This window comes from Musa acuminata, chromosome BXJ1-10 (assembly GCF_036884655.1).
Source record: "Musa acuminata AAA Group cultivar baxijiao chromosome BXJ1-10, Cavendish_Baxijiao_AAA, whole genome shotgun sequence".
NCBI lineage: Eukaryota > Viridiplantae > Streptophyta > Magnoliopsida > Zingiberales > Musaceae > Musa > Musa acuminata.
In genome coordinates this window covers 26,633,661-26,652,807 of record NC_088336.1, presented here as the reverse complement: position 1 = coordinate 26,652,807, position 19,147 = coordinate 26,633,661, and the positions used below count along the sequence as shown (strand labels likewise).

Here is a 19,147-nt window from a genome sequence, read left to right as displayed (position 1 = left end):
TAAATAAGATCATTGGTTTGAAGATGAGCTATCGAATTGAACTTTAGTCAACTATCCTTCGTAGTCTCGATTGATGCTAATCTGACAAGTATATTGGCATGGGTATTCCCTTCACGAGGAACATACAACATATTAAATTATAATAAGTAGTGAGTTAGCTTTTACTTTGTCATTGTATCTTAGGCCTTGTAATTTCTCTTTTCTTGGTTCACTATTAATTATGAGTCATTTAATATTATTAAATCTTAAATTAAAATATTTGGATGTATCGAAGTCCCGAGAGAAATACCTTATACTTCATTATATAGTTGGAGATATTAAACTCTAATAGGAGAAGTTTCTCATATATATATATATATTTATATATATTGCAAATTAGATTGTATCATTGGGTCGAGTGGCGTAGATCATCATTCAGTAAATTCTTTAAACTACCCATTGTTTTCTTCAATCAAAGTGCGTCGACCAAACTTAATTTTAATTACTTGATCAAGAAACTAATTCTGATGGTATCATTCGATATAAATTAATGTGTGTTAAACTGATTAAGCTTCGACATCGGAACGTATAAGTCGATGCTAATTGGTTATTTATAATATCGAGCATGTATTGGTATGCGCGTCATCACGAGCCCTTAAATTCGTCCAATTTGCAATAAATGGTTTTGTTCTTTTTTGCTCATGCAATCGCGCGTCAACAAAACGCGATCATAGGCCGTTGGCCCCTTCTTTCATCACTAAAGGTGTGTTAATACTTTATTATTATGCTGATGTCAGTTTATGTACACACTTAAGTGTGTCAGCCATTTAATCTTTTTATATTTAATAATACATATCATATTGATATGGCATAAATGACACACGGACATCCATGTAATTAGGGTATATAACGTCATCGCATGACGCCAATCTTAATGTAGCACATATACGCCTCATGTCTTTGGTGTATCGTTCATCATGTAATAGCTACCATGTATGTCCCAGGTACACTATCATTGTAAGAATCATCCGAAAAAGGACCCCACCCACACTTATCAACCCCTCTTGCATCAATTCTTGCTAACAAAGTCTTTCTGAGTGCATTAGATGCCTTGCCATATACATCCCCAATCTAATTTATCAATCAATTGACTCGTCCATCTTCGACTCTTAACATTGAAATACTAATTTATAGATTATTGGGTTGAAATACTAATTTTTGTGAAGTATAGTTAAAAGTTTGGTGCCACGTCAAGAATGGCCGGCTTCACACCTGTTGTTACCCATCCGGGATTATTCTTTGTTCCAATCACAGAAGAGGTGGCCGGGCGGGTTTCGGATAAGCACGTACGAAAAGGTATTGTTCGTTTGAATTATCTGAGTGGCAGCAGCACCGGCGGACCTTTCAAATGCGCAAATCTCCGTGCGCGAATCTAAAAGCTCTCTATCCCTCCGTCCCCCTCTCAGCATCTTTAACCCCCTTCCCTCCCCGTCCTCCACCCGCCGATTCCACCAAACACAGAAACAAAGAGAAAGAAAAAGGAGGCGCCTCCCGTCCACCTTCTCTCTGGCTCTCGCCTTCGTCCGGAAGAGGAGGGCGGCGCTCGCGTCACTCTCCGATCCCCTCTCCATCTACTCGCGGCTCCCCGCGCTCTTCCTCTCCAGGTACGCCCAATTTTTGCTCGAGATCTTGAAATTCTTGTTTCTCGAAATCAAACCGCGATTTCTCCTCCTGATTCAATCCTTCGTGTGTTTTACCTTTAGATCGTGCTGCCAAAGTCTCGATTGATACCTCAGTGGCTTCCTCTTTCCTGCTCGTTCCTCATTCGCCCCGCTACCACCGACCCAATTCCTCCCTTTTCGCTGCAATGGGTTTCTTTGCTTTTCTTTTTGGCTTTTACGGACGTTGTGAGATCGAATACTGTCGAATTCTTTGGTTCAAGATAGATCGAGTTGTCAAACTTTCGTTTTTGAGATTGAGCTCCTTAATAAAGCATATTTATTTCATGAAACCTTACTGTCCGATCATCACAATATACTAGCTCCATAAGCTTTAGGGCAGCTTTATCCTAGATCCATTCTTGATGACCTCGAACCGTTCTTTAGTTGTTTCCTTTTAGCGTTCATTTTTCTGGATTCTTCTCCCCGTTCATAGTATGGTTCTCGTCTACGTGGACATTGAATTTTAGCTTCAAGGGTGGGACTCTTCTCTCCGCTGTTGGTTACCTTCTTGCTATAATACATGCACTTATGCCCGTCTAGGTTTTTTCCAGTCTAGGTTCCTTCGGGGTCAGTGAGAACTGTTTTTGCCCCTCTTTTTAACAGCACTATAACTTAAAATTTTTTATTTCTGTTGACGCTAGATTTCGAGAGACTGTCTATTACATGAGTTCCATACTCTTTGTTCAGTGATATAAATTTCTTTTGTTCCACCATTCTCTATTGTCTTGAGGTTTTACATCTATGCATTAATTTTCTCAAGGTGGGACCTAGTTATAACTCCCAAGTTTTTACAGTTTAGAATGTATAGCATACTATTTTAAATGGTCAACTTTTTTTTTCTTTATATCGTATGAAGTGTGTATAATGTGCACCTACCTAGTTTTAAAATGAAATTTCTTGATAAGTATCGATTGATGTCCTATACATACTGCAGGCGATATAGAGAGAAATTTTAATGGCTTCAACCAGGAAATCGAGAAATGTGAACAAGCGATTTAAAGTTTTCGAAGACTGGTCCGAGAAGGATGAGACACCTCCAAAGAAAAGTCGAACACGAGTAAGATCTTATTTTTTTTGTTCTTCACCCGCCGAACAGTTCATGGTCCTTGAATCATGCTCATATGCTTTTAAAGATTTTGCTGTAGTAACAGGAACAAAGGGCAAAACTGAAACGTGAACATATATTATAAGCAATTATCTCTCAGGTTAGAGAGGGTTCTGTTGGTTTGCAATGTCATTGAAAATTTTTCTCCCATTCCCTCATTTTAGTCATGTGGTTGTTGTTTTTAGTTTCCAAGTATTTCATCTTCCTATGCGTTGGATCCTGTAAGGAAATTTGAAATGAATCATTTGCAGCATTGATTGGGTCCCTCTCTTCCAGACTTTCAAACTTCTTGATTATATATCTTCGTAAGTGTTCCTTGAAGCTTCACTTTTGAGTGTTCTAAATGTTTGAGCGAAAATGATAGTGGGTAATCTTCCACAGGATAATAGAGAGGAATTTCAAGTTTTGAAGTTCTCTTGTATCTTAAAATGAAAAATTTGAAGGTCTTAATGATGTACATTGGGCTGATGGGAGAAGGATTGTCCAGACCAAGTCGAACATTTCAGTTTTGCCAGTTTCCTGGGGTTATGCTCTCACAACACTTCAAGTTTGGTTGCCATTTATTCCAAATTGAATAAGGCCCTTATTATCAATATTTTTCTGATAAATCTCTGAAGCACATTAAAATTGCTGTTGATCACCCATGAGAAGGAGAATTCTGAACTGAGAAAACTTCACCAGTGGAGGAAGCTGATTTTAAAGCATCTATAGACCTGACATCATCCCTTTGCTGTAGGTTGCAAATTTCTAGCAAACACAAAATTGGGTAAAGCTGAGATCATACATGAAATACAGAATACTTGTTAACATGTAAGAAAATGACTTGTTTGGTTGCATTTATCATTCACTTTGGTCAAAAGTATTGATTCAAACCTTTCATTTCTTAAGCATTAGTTACATGAGTAAACTGTATCTCTGAAGATAAAGTGTACTGTTCTAACTGTGTTTTGGTTATTAATTTCAAGTATCTGGGCTTCTGACTATGCAGAAGAGGAAGTTGTCTGACATGTTAGGTCCTCAATGGAGCAAAGAAGAACTTGAGCGCTTCTACGAAGCTTATCGTAAATATGGGAAAGATTGGAGAAAGGTATAGTTGCCTTTTTAGTTTTTTTCCCCTCCCCAAAACAAAATAAAAAAGAAGAGAAACGCCATGCATTTGATAAGCCTGATATCTAAGAAAGTATGAAAATTATTTTTGGATCTTTTGTGAATATCATAAATCCTTTTATTTGTAGGTTTCTGGTACTATACCTAACAGATCATCAGAAATGGTGGAAGCTCTTTACAACATGAATAAAGTAAGATCTTTTCTCAAATCCATAATTCCTTTTATGTTCTTGACATATATTGATGTTCTCACTTTTTATGAGTCCATTCTGCTTTTATATGTGTTGAATCAGACATGTTTCTGTAGTAATGTATCATGCAGTTCTTCTCTAGAATGTGGTTGTGCTGGTCCATTACCTGATTTTCACATTCACCTCTTTTCTTTTGTCAACCCTCTCTAGCTTAAAGTGCTTGTTGGTTGGCATACAGTTGTGTATTTCTCTAGTTGATTTTATATTGTGTCTCCTCCTCTCACAAAGTGTTTCAACTGTTTGATCTGTTATGTCTAGAGTAGACAGTTTGGTTCATTGACATATTTGTAGCTGCTGGATTTAATCATTCTTCAGGTTGATCTACTTTGTTTTTTAATCATTCATCAGGTTGATCTACTTGATTGGAGGAACCTTGGTATTAAATGTTGGAACATCCAATTTTTGGATTTTTTTGGCAGATAAAGATATAGTGTGTATAGGCCTAATGGCTTACCTACTTTCAAAGCCATCAAATATAAATAGTTGTGTCATATGAGATCTATGGGAGTATTTCCATATTCCATAAATTGATCAAGGTTTTAATATCATTTGTACCTCTTGTATGGTTAGTATATATTAGTCCGATATCCAATTAGGACAGGAACTGGATAATTTTGTCCAGTTCTGTCCGATATGAGCTAAAATGTGCCATATGCTCATAGCACCATATTTATTGACAGTATGCAGATCCGTACCAAACTATACTGGACATAAGCTTACTAACTGATATTGGTTGTTATTTTATTAAAATTTCTGCAATTGAGACAGCTGCCCTTCTCTTCTCCTTTTTCTTTTCTTTCTTCTCTCTTGTGCATGCTTTCTTTCTCTGATGCACACACTCTCTCTCCTTGTCTCGTCAACACCTCCTCCTCCTCCTTGCTGTGTCACTATTGTTTCCTCATTTGGAGACACATCTTTCTCCGACTCCAGTTTGCCTTATCTTCCTCTTGTCTCCTACGCATCTTCTTCCTTCTTTCTCTTCCTCCCTTCTTCTCTCCCCCTCTCTCTCTTGTTCGGGTGGTATCGATCCATATCGAACATTGATCAGAGTACCATAGTAGTCTGGCCGCCGATCAGATTCAATGCTGTACCACGATTTATAAGCCTTGATATAGATGAAAGAAGACTTATGTTTATTTTGACTTCATATTTAGAGAAGAGTTGATAGAATTCTGAAGAGGCATCCCAGTAGTTACGGTTCTCTAGGCCTAGTTACAATGTCGGCGGTTTGAGACCCATCGTAAGCGTCTAGTATGTATATTATAAAATTTTTGAATATGAGTAGTAAAATAAAATAAAAATCAGTAATATGTGGATTCCCGAGGTTTTATTTGACTTATTTTAATTACTTTTTCTTTCTTGGCTAAAAGCAGGAAACTCATGTAGGATACTTGCGAATTCCAAAAGTTCCTACATAAAAAGATGCTACTTTTTTTTTTGCTTGTTTTGTATAATCCTTAAGTATCTTTGTAGTCCCTCGACTTCTCATAACTTTTTAACTTTCTGGCTGCAATCATGAAAGCAAAAGCATCACAGTTGCAAGTTGTAATAACCAAAAACTGCTGAAATTAACTTGAGAGCCAGGTTGAGACAGAGAACATTTGAAAGCCCATTGTTTGTGCATTTCCTGTCTTTTCTATAGCAGCTCTGTCATTTTCTTTTGATGGAGCTGTGCTTCTCACTTTCAATTATATTCTGTCTGTTGGAACAAAATTAATATCTACTATTCTTATTGAGTTTAGCAATAGTAGTGTGATTTTACCAAGGTTTACTCTCCATGTTGAACTTGATAGGTTCCACTAATGGAATGTTTAGTGGCCGATGGTTGTTGATCCGCTGCATTAGTAAATGCACTGCATTTGTTGATGCATACATTAACTAATGCAGGGTTAGTTGTTTGGTGCAAATGCAGGCTGACAATGCATAACTATTTCTTGATTAATATTGGTATGGGGCAAAAAATTAGATGTATTATGCAGGACTTCATAGTGCCATGTGACCTAGTTGGTTGCATAACAAAACACATAATTTTGATGCATGCTTATACTGTAAAAGTAAATTCATGATTTGAGATACAACCTTCCGAAGACTACCTGCATTGCATCAATTGATGCAATGCAGAAAAGAAATGAAGGCTACCAAACACTTACTAACATTTTTTCTTACAGCTGATTTGATTTCGTTTATGATTTTATGATAAATTTTGTACTTCTGAAATTTTTGATTTTCAATCTTGCTGCAAATAGTTTGTCTATTCATAAGAAAAAGACCCCATGATACTTTTCATGACTGACTAAAGTTTGCCATGGTTTTTCAGGCATATTTATCTCTTCCAGAAGGAACGGCTACTGCAGCTGGGCTAATTGCAATGATGACTGATCACCACAACATTCTGGTGAGATTGGAGTTTGTTTTCTCCAGTTTACTGGTATTAGCTACACTTTACTGTTGATTCTCATCATCTAATCAATTACTCCTTTTGAAATCGGAAATAAATTATTCATAAATGAATATTAGTTCTAGCTTCTTCTGTACTCGAAAAAGGATGATTTTTATCAAATTTTACTGTGAATTAAGAAGCATGGACTTTTTGGATAAAGGCTATTGAAAGTGATCAATTCTAGTGAAGAAATAGCTAGAACTGTTCAACGTCATGACTCAACATTTTGGTAAGCTTAGTCCTTTGACCTGGATGCACTAGTCAAAGGACTAACTCAACTCACCTTTATGTACTAGTCAAAGGACTGCCTGAAACGGTAACTGTATCAGGTGGTAAACACTATTCTGAAGTGGGCCGTGAAAAATTTGCCTGGTCCTTGCCTGATCCATATACCAGTAAAGTCTCAAACGGGTAAAAACAACCCGTACCACCCAGTATGATCGATTTTTTAACCGGGGTTGACTTATTGATTGAAAAGCCATTTTTCTTTAATAATTAAATAAATCTTTGACCATGAAGGACAATCTTACAGAAAGCTGAACCAACTAATGATTTTTAGGTAGTGTTTCTGCATATTATTGCTCTGTTATACAGTTTCTGTTTCTAGTGCTATTTCTTCTTTTGGTGCCAAAATGATGATATCATGGCTTGTTATAACTTTTTATAACTAATTAGTATCTTTTTCCCCAGTTTGTTTGCTTTGATAAGTTTTTCAACTCCTTAAAAATCTTTTTCTGCTACAAATTAGTTAATCATGCCATGATCCAGATGAACAATATCCCTTCTCCTGCCTTTTTAGTTCTTGAATCTTTGCTCTTACGTCTGATCGTGCATTTAGTTTTTTTGAAATTCGATAGTCTGAAACTGGGAACTAACAACTAGCAGGAAGGAAATGAGAGTGATCCAGAAAGCAATGATGTTGCAAAAGCATCTCAAAAGACTCAAAAGCGTGGTCGGGGAAAATTTCGACTTATATCCAAGGGTTCTGATGGGTGCTCTCTTGATAGGTCACAATATCAATCAGCTTCATCAAGATATGGATGCCTATCTTTGTTGAAGAAGAAGCGTTCTGGAGGTACAATCTTTCAGTACTATTTTATTTGTTATTTAGCTATTGTCTATTATCTGATACTGGAGTGATAGCAATTTGGTTGAAATGTAGCATCAGCATGCATTTATTTTGAAGGACGTATTGGGAAAGTGACAATATAATAGACCAAGTTTTTCCCCATCACCTGGGGTCCTCTTGTTATTTTATAGAAATCTTATTTTAATATAGTTCCTCATTTATTGAATTGCCTTTTATTGTTTTAATCGCTGTCCTCTGATCCTACACATTCTGCAGAATTGAAGTCAGAATTTCTGCTATGGATGACCAAAAAAAAGATTTTGACCATGAGAACATACATTAGACTGATTTTGATGTGTATGTCACCTAATAAAAGTTATAAAACAATTTACAATAAGAATAAAAAATATTTTTCCAATTTTGATGTGTTCTGAAAAAGATAGGTGTTTTCTTCGCTGGGGTGTGGAGATGTTTCTGCCCTTGCATCTATTTATTGGCATGTGTTGTGTGCATAATCTTTCTTTCCTTATCTATAAAATTAATTCTACAACTTTAGCAGATTTATTTCTGGGAAATCAACCTCGTGCTGTTGGGAAAAGGACTCCTCGCATCCCTGTTTCAAATGCAAATATGTACAGCAAAGACGACAAAGAAAAATCAGCATTTTTAATTAAACAGCCTTCAAAATCTGAGGTAAATGCTGTTGATGATGAAGGTGCCCATGTTGCAGCATTGGCTTTAGCAGAGGTTCTGCAAAGAGGCGGCTCACCACAGGTTTCTCGAACACCTGAAAACAGAGTTGATCACATAAGGTCCTCTCCTGTTAAAAGTAGTGAACAAAAGGTAACCAACTACATGTATTTATTTGGCTTGGTGCTTTGATTTTGCTATATTTACTGAATCATTCTTCCTGCAAAATCCAGAGTGTTGAACTGGAGATTGATAGGTCAAAGTTATTAAGTCAAATGGATGGCGATTGTCATGAAAATAGTCTAGGGAGTAGGGAAGCTGAGAATGGAGTATTCGCTAGAGATGGTAATGAAGGTTCTGGAGCAGTTGAAGCTCCAAAAAGGGTGAAGAAACGCCAAGGAAAGAGGCCAAGAACTTCTAATGCTGAAAGCTTTCAAATTGATGATGATAGGGAAGCATGCAGTGGTACCGAGGAAGGATCAAGTGTTCGAAAAATTAAAGATGAAACTGACTTGGAGGTCAAAGTCAGTAAAACTACTCGTGGATCTATTGGTTCAAGAAAAAGAAGCCGTCAACTCTTTTTTGGAGGTTTGCTACAAATTATCTTTGCTTTCCCCTTTCATTCCCTCATTATTGTCAACATGTCTTAGTTTTCCCATTTTTCTCTAGGAATTTGTGGCTCTGACCATGTTATTCTTTCATTGTTTTACTAGTTTGACGAGAATGACTAGAATATAAACTTATGTGCTTCTAGCTTAAGGTTTAATTATACTGATGATACTTCAACAGCCACAATTCATAGATAAGATGATATCAACATTGTCTATTGCCTTATGGGTTATTGCATTTGTATCTCAACATGCTATATTGAATTGGATGCTTATGTTCTGCAATTAATGAAAATTATGTGATCATCGTGTCGATTGACATGGAGATAAAGTATACAAAATATTGAAGTCAGCTTCCTCGTCAAGGAGTGTTACTAGTATTGGCATGACCATACTCTCATCTGCTCCTTCTCTGATATATAATATATTTCCCTTTCTCCATCTTGTTTCTTTCTTGCTTATGTGTACTTTTTTAGTCATGTGATCCTTGGCTATAACAATATTGTCATGCATAAGGCGTGAACCACATGCAAGCCCAGGAACATGCTATGTAGTCACCAACAAGTGGAATATTATAATTGCCTTCCAAAAACTTCTTTATTGTCCACCAGAAGCTAAAGCTCCTCGAACCTTAAATTGATAACCTAAGCTCTTATGGGTTAAAACTTCCAGTTGAATAAGATAGTTGTTTGCGGCTAGCCTTTTTATAGGTAAATGGAAATGTCTTTCAATTTCGTTGTTCATGATCTCAGTTGTCCTTCTCTTCTGTCAACTTATATAAGTGATGGCTTCATTCATGTTGTATTTCTAAATGTTTCTGGTGGAATCTAGGTCATCGGAAATATCTTGCAATATCATCATTTATGTTCTTACTTGCCCTTCTGTTTTATTTTTAAATGTTGTTTGGTGGAACATATGTGAATGCTAATTTTACATGGATAAAATTTTAGTGAATAACTTATATTTTTTCTTTTTGTTTATTGTTATTTTCTCACATGCATATGAGATGATATGACATGGTTACTCAGCTTATTGGTTTTTCTTTGTAGATGAGAACTCTGCCCTGGATGCTCTGCAGACACTAGCTGATTTGTCCGTTAACATCTTGCTTCCTTTATCTGTTGTTGAGTCTGGTTAGTTTGTTTTACCTAGATTCTTGTCTCTTCATTTTCTGTATACATGCTTTTTGAAGAAACTGTCATAATCCATATGTGCATGATTTAGGTAAAATATTTGTCTCCAAAATAATTTTTTATATGTTATTCTTCCCCTATCCGTTCCTTTCATCAGGTGGAATTTTACCGATTGTACATGCATAAAAGCATTAGTGTCAAAATTTTGCTACCAGTAAAACCTTCTCCTTTTCTTGTTTGATTGGTAGATGCGACCAAAAATGGTATTTGCCTATGTAGGAAATTGTGTCTCCATCCAGCTATAGGAAATTGCCTAATAATTTGGCCCGTTTTGTGTTTAAAGCCTATGTGTGAAAATATTGCTTTCTCATCTTTAGTATTTTATTGACAGATCATTTTTATAAGAATCTTACACAAATGAGTTCCTGTGTTACATTTTTTATACTGTGTTTAGAATCATCAGCCCAGGTCAAAGAAGAACAGGCAAATGTTGATACTGATGAGAAGCCTAATATACCTGAATCATTGCCATTAAATTACCAAAGAGATAAGCCTAAAGTTCCCGGGAAAAAGGAGAGAAGGCATTCTACTAGTGTTGGTTCTGATATACTTTCCAGGAAAAGTTCTAAAGTTGTCAAGGGATTGCAACATGATGCAAAAGTTATTGCTGAAATGAATCAGCAAGCTTGTGCATGTATTGGTATGACAGAAAAAAGAAAAGGGAAATCTTTGTCTAGGAAGGTAAGAGATATGCAACCATTTCAGTATTTTCAGCTTTATCTGATTTATGCATATAATAAATTATCATCACCTTCGTGATGTAATGTTCCTTTATTATTTTTACCTGTTTATTCACCATTGGCAGATACCAAAATCTGAGTTCTGCAGTGAGACTCAAAAAAGTGAATCACATAAGATGGAGGTATTTCGGCGTTCTCTTGATGCTTGTATAGTTTGTTTTTGCTTTGATGCTTGTGGCTTCAAAATGCTTTAAAATCTTAGTTTCTGCAACAAGTTTTAACTAAAATCTCTCTGTTGTTCAGTAATTGTACAACTACCAAGTTGTATGTTGGGATGCAATCTTATGTCCCATGTTTGTCTTCTATACTTCAGTAATTATATATATTTATCTTTTGCTAAAAATTGTGTAACAAGTCTTCTCATATTCTTACCACTTTGTTTACCAGGTCTTTGCTGAAGAAGGGAAACGATCCACTGCGAAGGTTAAACATGTTACTGAAGTTAGTCTGTTGCTCAGGCAAGGAAAGTTTATTAAACAACCAGAGAACTCATCTTCTACAACTGATCCTGAAAGAGCACTGACAGATTTAAGTGAAACAACTCTTTGTGATGGAATCGAAAACCAAGTTAATTTGCTTACTAAGCATAGAAGCCGTCGTAAGATATGCCTGCAGAAAGCACTGGCCTGGAAGGATTTCAAATCTGATGTTGTGGGAGATGATCGTCCTGGACACTCTAGTGCAGTCAACAGGATGATTGAGAAGGTTTTTATATTTTTACAACTGGTCAAAGTTGTTTTCTAATAATATTCTAATATTGTGTTATTTTATTCATTGCAGGGAAAGCTTTCTCACTGCCTATCATGTAAACTGTTGCGCCGGTGGTGTATGTTTGAGTGGTTTTATAGTGCAATTGACTCTCCTTGGTTTGCCAAAAGTGAGTTTGTAGAGTACTTGAATCATGTCAGGTTGGGCCACATACCTAGACTAACTCGTGTGGAGTGGGGTGTTATACGAAGGTACATGTTAATTGAATTCTTAATTCTGACTTTCAGTTAGTTATTCTTTTTGCTTGTTATTTCAGTTCTCTTGGAAAGCCACGTCGATTATCAAAGCAATTCTTAAAGGAAGAACGAGAGAAGCTCGAGCAGTATCGAGAATCAGTTAGGGCACATTATGCTGAGCTTCGAGCTGGCCTTAAAGAAGGCCTCCCAAGAGATCTGGCTCTTCCTTTGTCAGTTGGACAACGTGTTATTGCTTGTCACCCTAAAACAAGAGAACTTCACAATGGAAGTATTCTCACTGTTGACCGTAGTAGGTGCAGGGTTCAATTTGATCAGCCTGAATTAGGGGTTGAGTTTGTAATGGTAATCCTTCTACTTTTAATGTTTCCTATTATATATTGTATATTATTGTGTTCTGGTTTGACATGTTTCTGAATCTTTTATGTTGATTTATTTATAGAGAAACTTATATTCTAAACTGTGAAATTAATTATAACAATATTTAGAATTACTTGCAAATAACTTTCCATTTTACCTTTTTATCTTACAGTATTACATGTTAAAGAATGTGCATGAATTCATCGAGCATGCCTTCGTACTCTCGGGAATTGTAGTTGAAAATAGTTATTTCAAGTTCTTAAATATTTTTGTAATGGTAGTAGGTGCCAGAAGTTTATTTTATATTTGTAAATAACCCTATCTAATGAAGTCTCACAAATTTGTAAGTTTCAGGTTGAAAGTGAAAATCAGTACTATTCATTAACATGTCTTTTTGGAAACTTTATTGTCTACTTGATGAACATGTTTTTCTTGGTCATTTTTCTCAGGTTATAGCAATATGTACCTTAACATGCATGCTAATTACCCACTGCTGCTGTATAGTCTTGCATTTCATTTCTTCTGCAGTACAAATGTCTTGAATCTAGAAGTCTCATTTACTACTTTGCTGGATCAGCAATCTGCTAAGTCATGCTTGTGGCTTATCCCTCATGTACTGGATTGCTCATTGTAGCATATGTCTAGCAGTAAATTATACCCCCCACTCTATGGTGTCAATTGCCTGTGCTCTCATTGTCAATAATTATCATCCACATTTCATCAACTTCTAGCTGAACATTACCCTCGTGGGGATCTGCATCATCTGCTTATTCTCCTTGTCCATCTCATTGGATCACTATTTTGAGGGTGTTTCTTCATTAGTACTACATCTTCTTGGGTACACTTCTTTCTCTTCATTCTTGCTCTTCCTCCTCTTCCTTCAGTGTCTCCACTTCATTCCTTTTCCTCCTTTCTCTTCGCCCACACTTGGAGTGCAGTACGTTCTGGCATTGTGTGTCAGTAAGTCAAAATGGATGAGATCTATGCGAGTCCAACCATGGACCGACATGGGCTTGGTACCCGAAATTGCATTCCTTGTTTAGTTCAACTAAGCATTATCAGTACAGGTTATAAGGAAAAATAAATTGTATTATAAAAATATATAATTTGAATTTCTCTTCTGTCTGAAAGTTTGATATTGCTTTTCTTTCACGCTTTTCTGGTTACTACCCAGAAAAACTCTTCTGATTTTATTCAGCAAAGTTCAAGCATTATTGTGATTTTAGTCTAGCCTTTCCAATGTCCTTGTTCTTGTACCAGTTACCAATTAGAACACTATTGTCTGCGATTCTTACTCATATGGTCTCATTTCGTTGCAGCGAGCATCCGGTAATATTCCTGTGGTGCTCCTTTTTCTCACTAGATATAAGCAATTTGAGTTTTATGTTCTCATAACAAGGCTTGGAAGGAAACAGGATGCTAGTTAATAATACTATTTTGCGTCCTGAGCTTTGGAATGACATGCAATTTTCCACTTTTTTCAGGATATTGACTCTGCGCCACTATATCCATTTGATAATATTCCTGAAACTTTTAGACCACAGGACAGTGTTCTCAACAGATACTGCAACAGCTTTAAAGATATGAAGTTAGAAGATGGTCTGAAGGACTGGAGAACTGGAAGTTCTACGAGACTTGCTCCTAATGAGAGTTTCAACATTGCAGATGGGAGTTATCAAATGCATACATTAATGAAGCAGGCAAAGGTTCTACTTTTTTTAACTTTAATATTCTTATGCAGGATGGAATTTTAGAGATCCATTAACCAGAATGTGCATCTGGCAGGTGGATTCGATAGATGCCATCGCACAAGCTAAAGCTACTGTAATTCAAGTTGCAGCTGCTGCTCAGCAGGCAATGTGCAATCAACCTTGTACACTATCACAAATTCAGGAAAAAGAAGCTGATATAAAGGCTCTTGCTGAGTTATCTCGTGCTCTTGATAAAAAGGTAATGATGATTCTACAAGTTTGCATATCTCGTCGTTCAATTCTATTTGTCTAATAAGATGTCATGTTGGATTGTTCATTTATACCTCTTATGCATTAAAAATGTTGATAAAATTCTAATTGATTTGCGGCATCCCTTATTTCAACTGGTAGGTGGTATGGTATTTGCTGCCAACTTGACATGATAATTACACAGGTGCTGACAACAACCAAAGATGAGAGAAATAGAACCTTCCAAAAATGATGAAAATACATACATATCAGTGTTTGTGGTGCAAACCCTAGTACCCTAGTAACCTGAAGCTCTAGTTTAGTTTCATTGCTTAAAAAATTAAGAGAGCAAACACTCTAAATAATAGTATTGTAGGCCCCTAGAGGCATCACAAATTGATTTATAAATTTTTTGCTCTCCATAGTTCCTTTTTATCCCTCTTCTCTCTCTTTCCTCTATCTTTTCTTGGAGATATGATTCTGTTGAAGAAGATGAAACCTGATTGAAAACATTAAATCTTATAATTCAGTTGTATTACTCTTCAGCCTCCCCTCCTCTCTCCATTGTTGCTGCAGTTGATCTACAGGGCTGCTGTGGTTTTAAACACAGTTTTATGCAATATTTGGACCAGTACTATGTGGCTTAGGATTGAAAGGACAGTCTGGCTGATCTGTGGACCACTTGTGTACCAAGACCCCTTTTCTTTGTGGGGTCCTGGATTGACAATTCTTGGGCATATATTCGAGAATCTGTGATATGTATAATGATGTTTCAAAATCTTGCTTGGATTGCACCACTCTGGGTGGTATTTACTAGTCCGAGGTTGAATTGACACGTGGACCAAGGGTTTGTGCTCTGGCAGTCCAGTCCAAACTTACCATCCAGTTTGGACTTTTTTAAAAAAATTGACAGTTATTCTTGTCTATTTAGGTTTTAGTACCCCTCTTTTTCTCATTCTCTCCCGATCGTCCGGTTCTCATTCGCCTGGTGTTGCTTGCCACCACCCACTTCTTCCAACTGCCTGCCTGCTCGGTACTCTTTTTTCTCCTCTCCTCTGCCTCCTAGTGCCCCTACTCCGCCTCCACCTCCACCTCCTCTTCTTCCTTTTTCACTCCTCTCCTCCTCCCCCTCCTCCTCATCTTCTTCATCTTCATCTTCATCTTCATCTCCTCCTACTCGCCCCCTTGGCGCTGACCAGTATATGGATGCAATGTTGGGTATGACGGTACATAACGTCCATATTAAAATGGCCAATGACAACTACGGGATCCAATATCCATATATAAAAATCATGCTTATAACCTGGTTACTTGGTACTCCATATAAAAGAAATTTCAGCTTGAGCATGCAAGAGATTTTTCAGTAGCATGCATCCATTTCTAGTGAGAACCTTTTTGATGAAACTCATCTTGTTGATCTGCTCAATAGTATTGTTTCCTTCACTTGTTTTACATCAGTGTGATCCTTTCTATTCTGCTGGGTTTCCTGTAATAACCTTTCCTCATGGATATTCTATATCATCACCACACACCATGGGGCCAACTTGTATGTCTCCTTGATGAAACTGAGCTTTATAGGACTCTTGTTCGAGCTGGCTACTGACTGGAATATGTCCCATGTTGCTTCATTCAAAATCTAACAGAAGCAGTAATTCATTCTTTTTGCCCACCATGTAGGTTAACATCCTCTAGCTACAGGTACTCAGTTGCAGTTGTCTTATGTGCTTGAAATGGTTGACATTTTAATCTGCTATTGGACTATACATCTGTCTGTATGGACCTCCAGGTTGATGTGTGGAACATACCACTTTCTCTGATTTACGCCTAAGATTGCAGAAATTCCATCTTGATTTAAAAAAATAACATCCCAGTGTTTGGGTTTATTTTGGTTCACTGCAATTATCTTGTACATTAGCCAATACCATATATAGTTGATTTTAGTATAACTGAACCCATTACTTGGTGCCAAGTGCAAACTATGATGATTATCATGATATACAGCACACAACTTTTATTCAAATTGGTAGTTCTTTTCTTGGTTAAATTATCGCTTCGATATTGGTTTCAACACATTGTTAGATTGATATGGCACCAGTATATCTGGAGGTATACAGAGCTATAACACACTATATCATTTTAATAATAATAAAAATAAATTCTGCCCGGTATCCAGCCATATGGTCTGATAACAGTCCTTAGATCTATAAAAACATTTGTAGGTACATACTTGTCTTACTAGCATTTGAAATCATAGTTCTCATAACTCTAATCTCAACCCTATTGCCATTGTGGAAGCTTAATAACTGGAAATTGTTTGGAGAGGCTCTATGGTCTAGCCTCTAATCACTCTTGTTTCTCATTAGAATTCTTAAAATGAAAATAATCACATAAAACCAAGCTGGACACTTGCTGCATTAAAGTTTTTAATCTGATTATGGAGTCTAGTTTATCATCCAAGCACACTCTGGGAAGCTTGCAGTGACTCATACCCCTATATCTCATTACTTATTATTAATTACTTATTCTAGTTTTTAGGAACCTCGATGTTAATGGATTTCGGTGCACTTGTAGGAAGCTTTGTTGATAGAACTGAGGAATATGAATGGAGAAGTATCAGAAAAGCAAAAGGATGGTGATCCCATAAAAGATATGGAGCATTTCAGAAAACAGTATGCAATGGTGCTTGTTCAACTACGAGATGCTAATGATCAGGTAAGCATCTTTGTAGGACTTATATCCACTTAATGTTCAAAGGACATACCCCCAAGCAATAATCTGAACTGTATATATGGGTTTCAGGTTGCTCTTGCCTTGCTCTCTTTAAGACAGCGTAACACATACCATAATAATTCAACACATCCATGGAATAGGCCAATGGAAAATTCAGGAGTACCTGTTGGACCTTCAGAATTGTTCAATCCATCTGCTGTACTCAATCAGGATTTGGGATCTCATGTAGTGGAAATTACTTGTAGGCAAAAAGCAAGGACAATGGTTGATGCTGCTGTGCAGGTATATGAAGATATCTCGGTTTTTGCTGCATAACTTATGCTGATTGGACAATGAATACCTTAACCTTGTTATGGTTTTATCAGATTGTTTTTGCTACTAGCTTTTATGCCCTCAATTTTTGATTGATCACAATCTCTGGTCTCATTAGTCTGTTTATGGAGCATAGTTATTGTTTTGATGTGCTTCTCAGGCAATGTGCACACTGAAGGAAGGAGAAGATGCTTTTACTAAAATAGGACAGGCTTTAGATTTGGCAAATAATCGCAGTTCTGGTTCTGGTTCTTGTATGTTGGGAGTACATGGGGCTCCTAATCCAGGATATAATCACACAGCAAATCAGGATCACACAGCAAGCACACCTGACATGCCAACGGTTCATGCACCAAAGCTGAACAGCTCAACTGATGCTGATCTTCAACTTCCTTCCGAGTTAATTTCATCGTGTGTGTCTACACTTCTCATGATACAGGTAAATTTGTTGGTAGGACTTTATTGGTGTATACTCCTTAGTTATCCTACCTGCTTCGAGTAGATAATAATTTAAATGTTTGGCTTTTTCTTTATTTTGAACTCCTACAGACTCGGGCTCGAGTTTAATGGTCAAGGATATTTGAACTGCCAACTCCAAATAGTTTAATTGGAGCCCGAGTCCTCTGAGACTCTAATTATTTGCTTTTAAATTGGTTTTTTTTTTTCTGTTGTTTTAATAATTTGTATCTGAATTGGTATCTTTTTCTCATTGTCATTTTATCAGCCACATTTAGAAGATATTACAGAAACTAACACCACTAAAACACACCCAATTTTCTTTGGCTTCCAGAGATCTCCGTTTCTGATTTTAATTTGGATACATCGTCTCCGGAGAGTCATTCCATCAATTTACACTGCCACATGTTCCTTCAGGTCACCGTGTCTAGATGGTTTTTGAATTTTGTCTACAACTCTCAAGTTGTTGTTTTTGTACATAAAAGCTGACTGATTACTACCGAAGCACTACCAAACATGTAAATTAGACAGTGTTTGTTAACTTATTTGCCTTTTAAATACCATTCTAGGATTTTGTAGCTGACATTTTTCTGGCCACCTTGACATGGAAATATGCCTCAATTACTACTGTACTAGCACTTTTGTTTTCTTCACTCATCTATCTATGTGTAATGTACTAACACATGCACGGTCAAATCTTATGTTCATAACGCTTTATTTCACTTTTTGAAAAAAAAAATTCATATATTCAACTTGATTGGTTTTGCAGAGTTGTACAGAGAGACAGTACCCACCCGCTGAGATTGCCCAGATTCTTGATTCTGCAGTAACCAGTTTGCAACCACATTCTCCTCATAATCTTCCAATTTACAGGGAGATTGAGACATGCATGGTGATCATTAAAAACCAAATGTTGGCTCTAATACCAACCCCAAGCACCATTGCTCCAGAAATTACCACAGTATAGAGTTTGCTACCTGTGTGTGCATACCTTTTTGGTGTATTCCTCTGTCTGTATTATGATAAATAGCTACCCCATCTCAAAATGGGGTCTGTGCAACATTCCACTCTGGTATTTAAAGCAAAGCTCTTGCATTCCCCATCTGTGTCATTCAACTTTTTGTACCTCTAGCAGCACCATCTTAAATAGACAATTTGCTTCACTAATTTAGACAAGGAGGAAATGTAAATGTAGATAAAAAAATCTTAATGACTTGGGCAGAGAAGTTGTTTCTGTTGAATTAACATACGAGGGTTGGTTAAAACTAGGGATTACATTTTATTTCTCCCATCTAAATTGCATATTGGGTTTGCTTCTTTAATCTTTGTTTACTTATTCAGGCCATGCTGCCTACATCCACAATTTTAGTTTTTCCCTTATTTTGTGTGTTAATCTTTTTACAGCAGGAGAAACGTGAGATTGTTTTTTATTACATAACTAGAAAAATGTGACCAAACTTCACACTTGTAGTTTCTATATTACC

The 19,147-nt window shown here is 36.7% G+C and overlaps 1 protein-coding gene across 2 annotated transcripts; it reads left to right on the top strand.

Moving 5' to 3' along the window:
* The first annotated feature begins 1,455 nt into the window (after nucleotides 1–1,455).
* On the top strand, nucleotides 1,456–18,765 carry LOC103968489 (protein ALWAYS EARLY 3). Of its 2 annotated transcripts, none has more exons than XM_009381730.3 (20): nucleotides 1,456–1,643; nucleotides 2,635–2,757; nucleotides 3,794–3,892; nucleotides 4,041–4,103; nucleotides 6,481–6,558; nucleotides 7,486–7,678; nucleotides 8,232–8,515; nucleotides 8,596–8,950; nucleotides 10,020–10,103; nucleotides 10,558–10,844; nucleotides 10,969–11,025; nucleotides 11,291–11,608; nucleotides 11,684–11,862; nucleotides 11,928–12,210; nucleotides 13,710–13,931; nucleotides 14,011–14,175; nucleotides 16,737–16,877; nucleotides 16,965–17,177; nucleotides 17,368–17,646; nucleotides 18,433–18,765. In XM_009381730.3, the coding sequence occupies exons 2-20, from the start codon at nucleotides 2,656–2,658 to the stop codon at nucleotides 18,628–18,630; spliced, it is 3,600 nt and encodes a 1,199-aa protein (XP_009380005.2). In that variant the 5' UTR covers nucleotides 1,456–1,643; nucleotides 2,635–2,655; the 3' UTR covers nucleotides 18,631–18,765. The 2 variants fall into 2 exon arrangements, with proteins under 2 accessions (XP_009380005.2, XP_009380007.2); XM_009381732.3 differs by having other exon boundaries at nucleotides 1,457–1,643; nucleotides 7,489–7,678.
* The last annotated feature ends 382 nt before the right edge of the window (nucleotides 18,766–19,147 follow it).

Bases quoted from the DNA above. Each gene is read 5' to 3' on its own strand.
- LOC103968489 (XM_009381730.3), top strand. From the start codon at position 2,656: ATGGCTTCAACCAGGAAATCGAGAAATGTGAACAAGCGATTTAAAGTT. The intron at 6,559-7,485 runs GTGAGATTGGAG...ACTAACAACTAG, and splicing joins CTGATCACCACAACATTCTG to CAGGAAGGAAATGAGAGTGA. The intron at 11,026-11,290 runs GTATTTCGGCGT...TTTGTTTACCAG, and splicing joins GTGAATCACATAAGATGGAG to GTCTTTGCTGAAGAAGGGAA.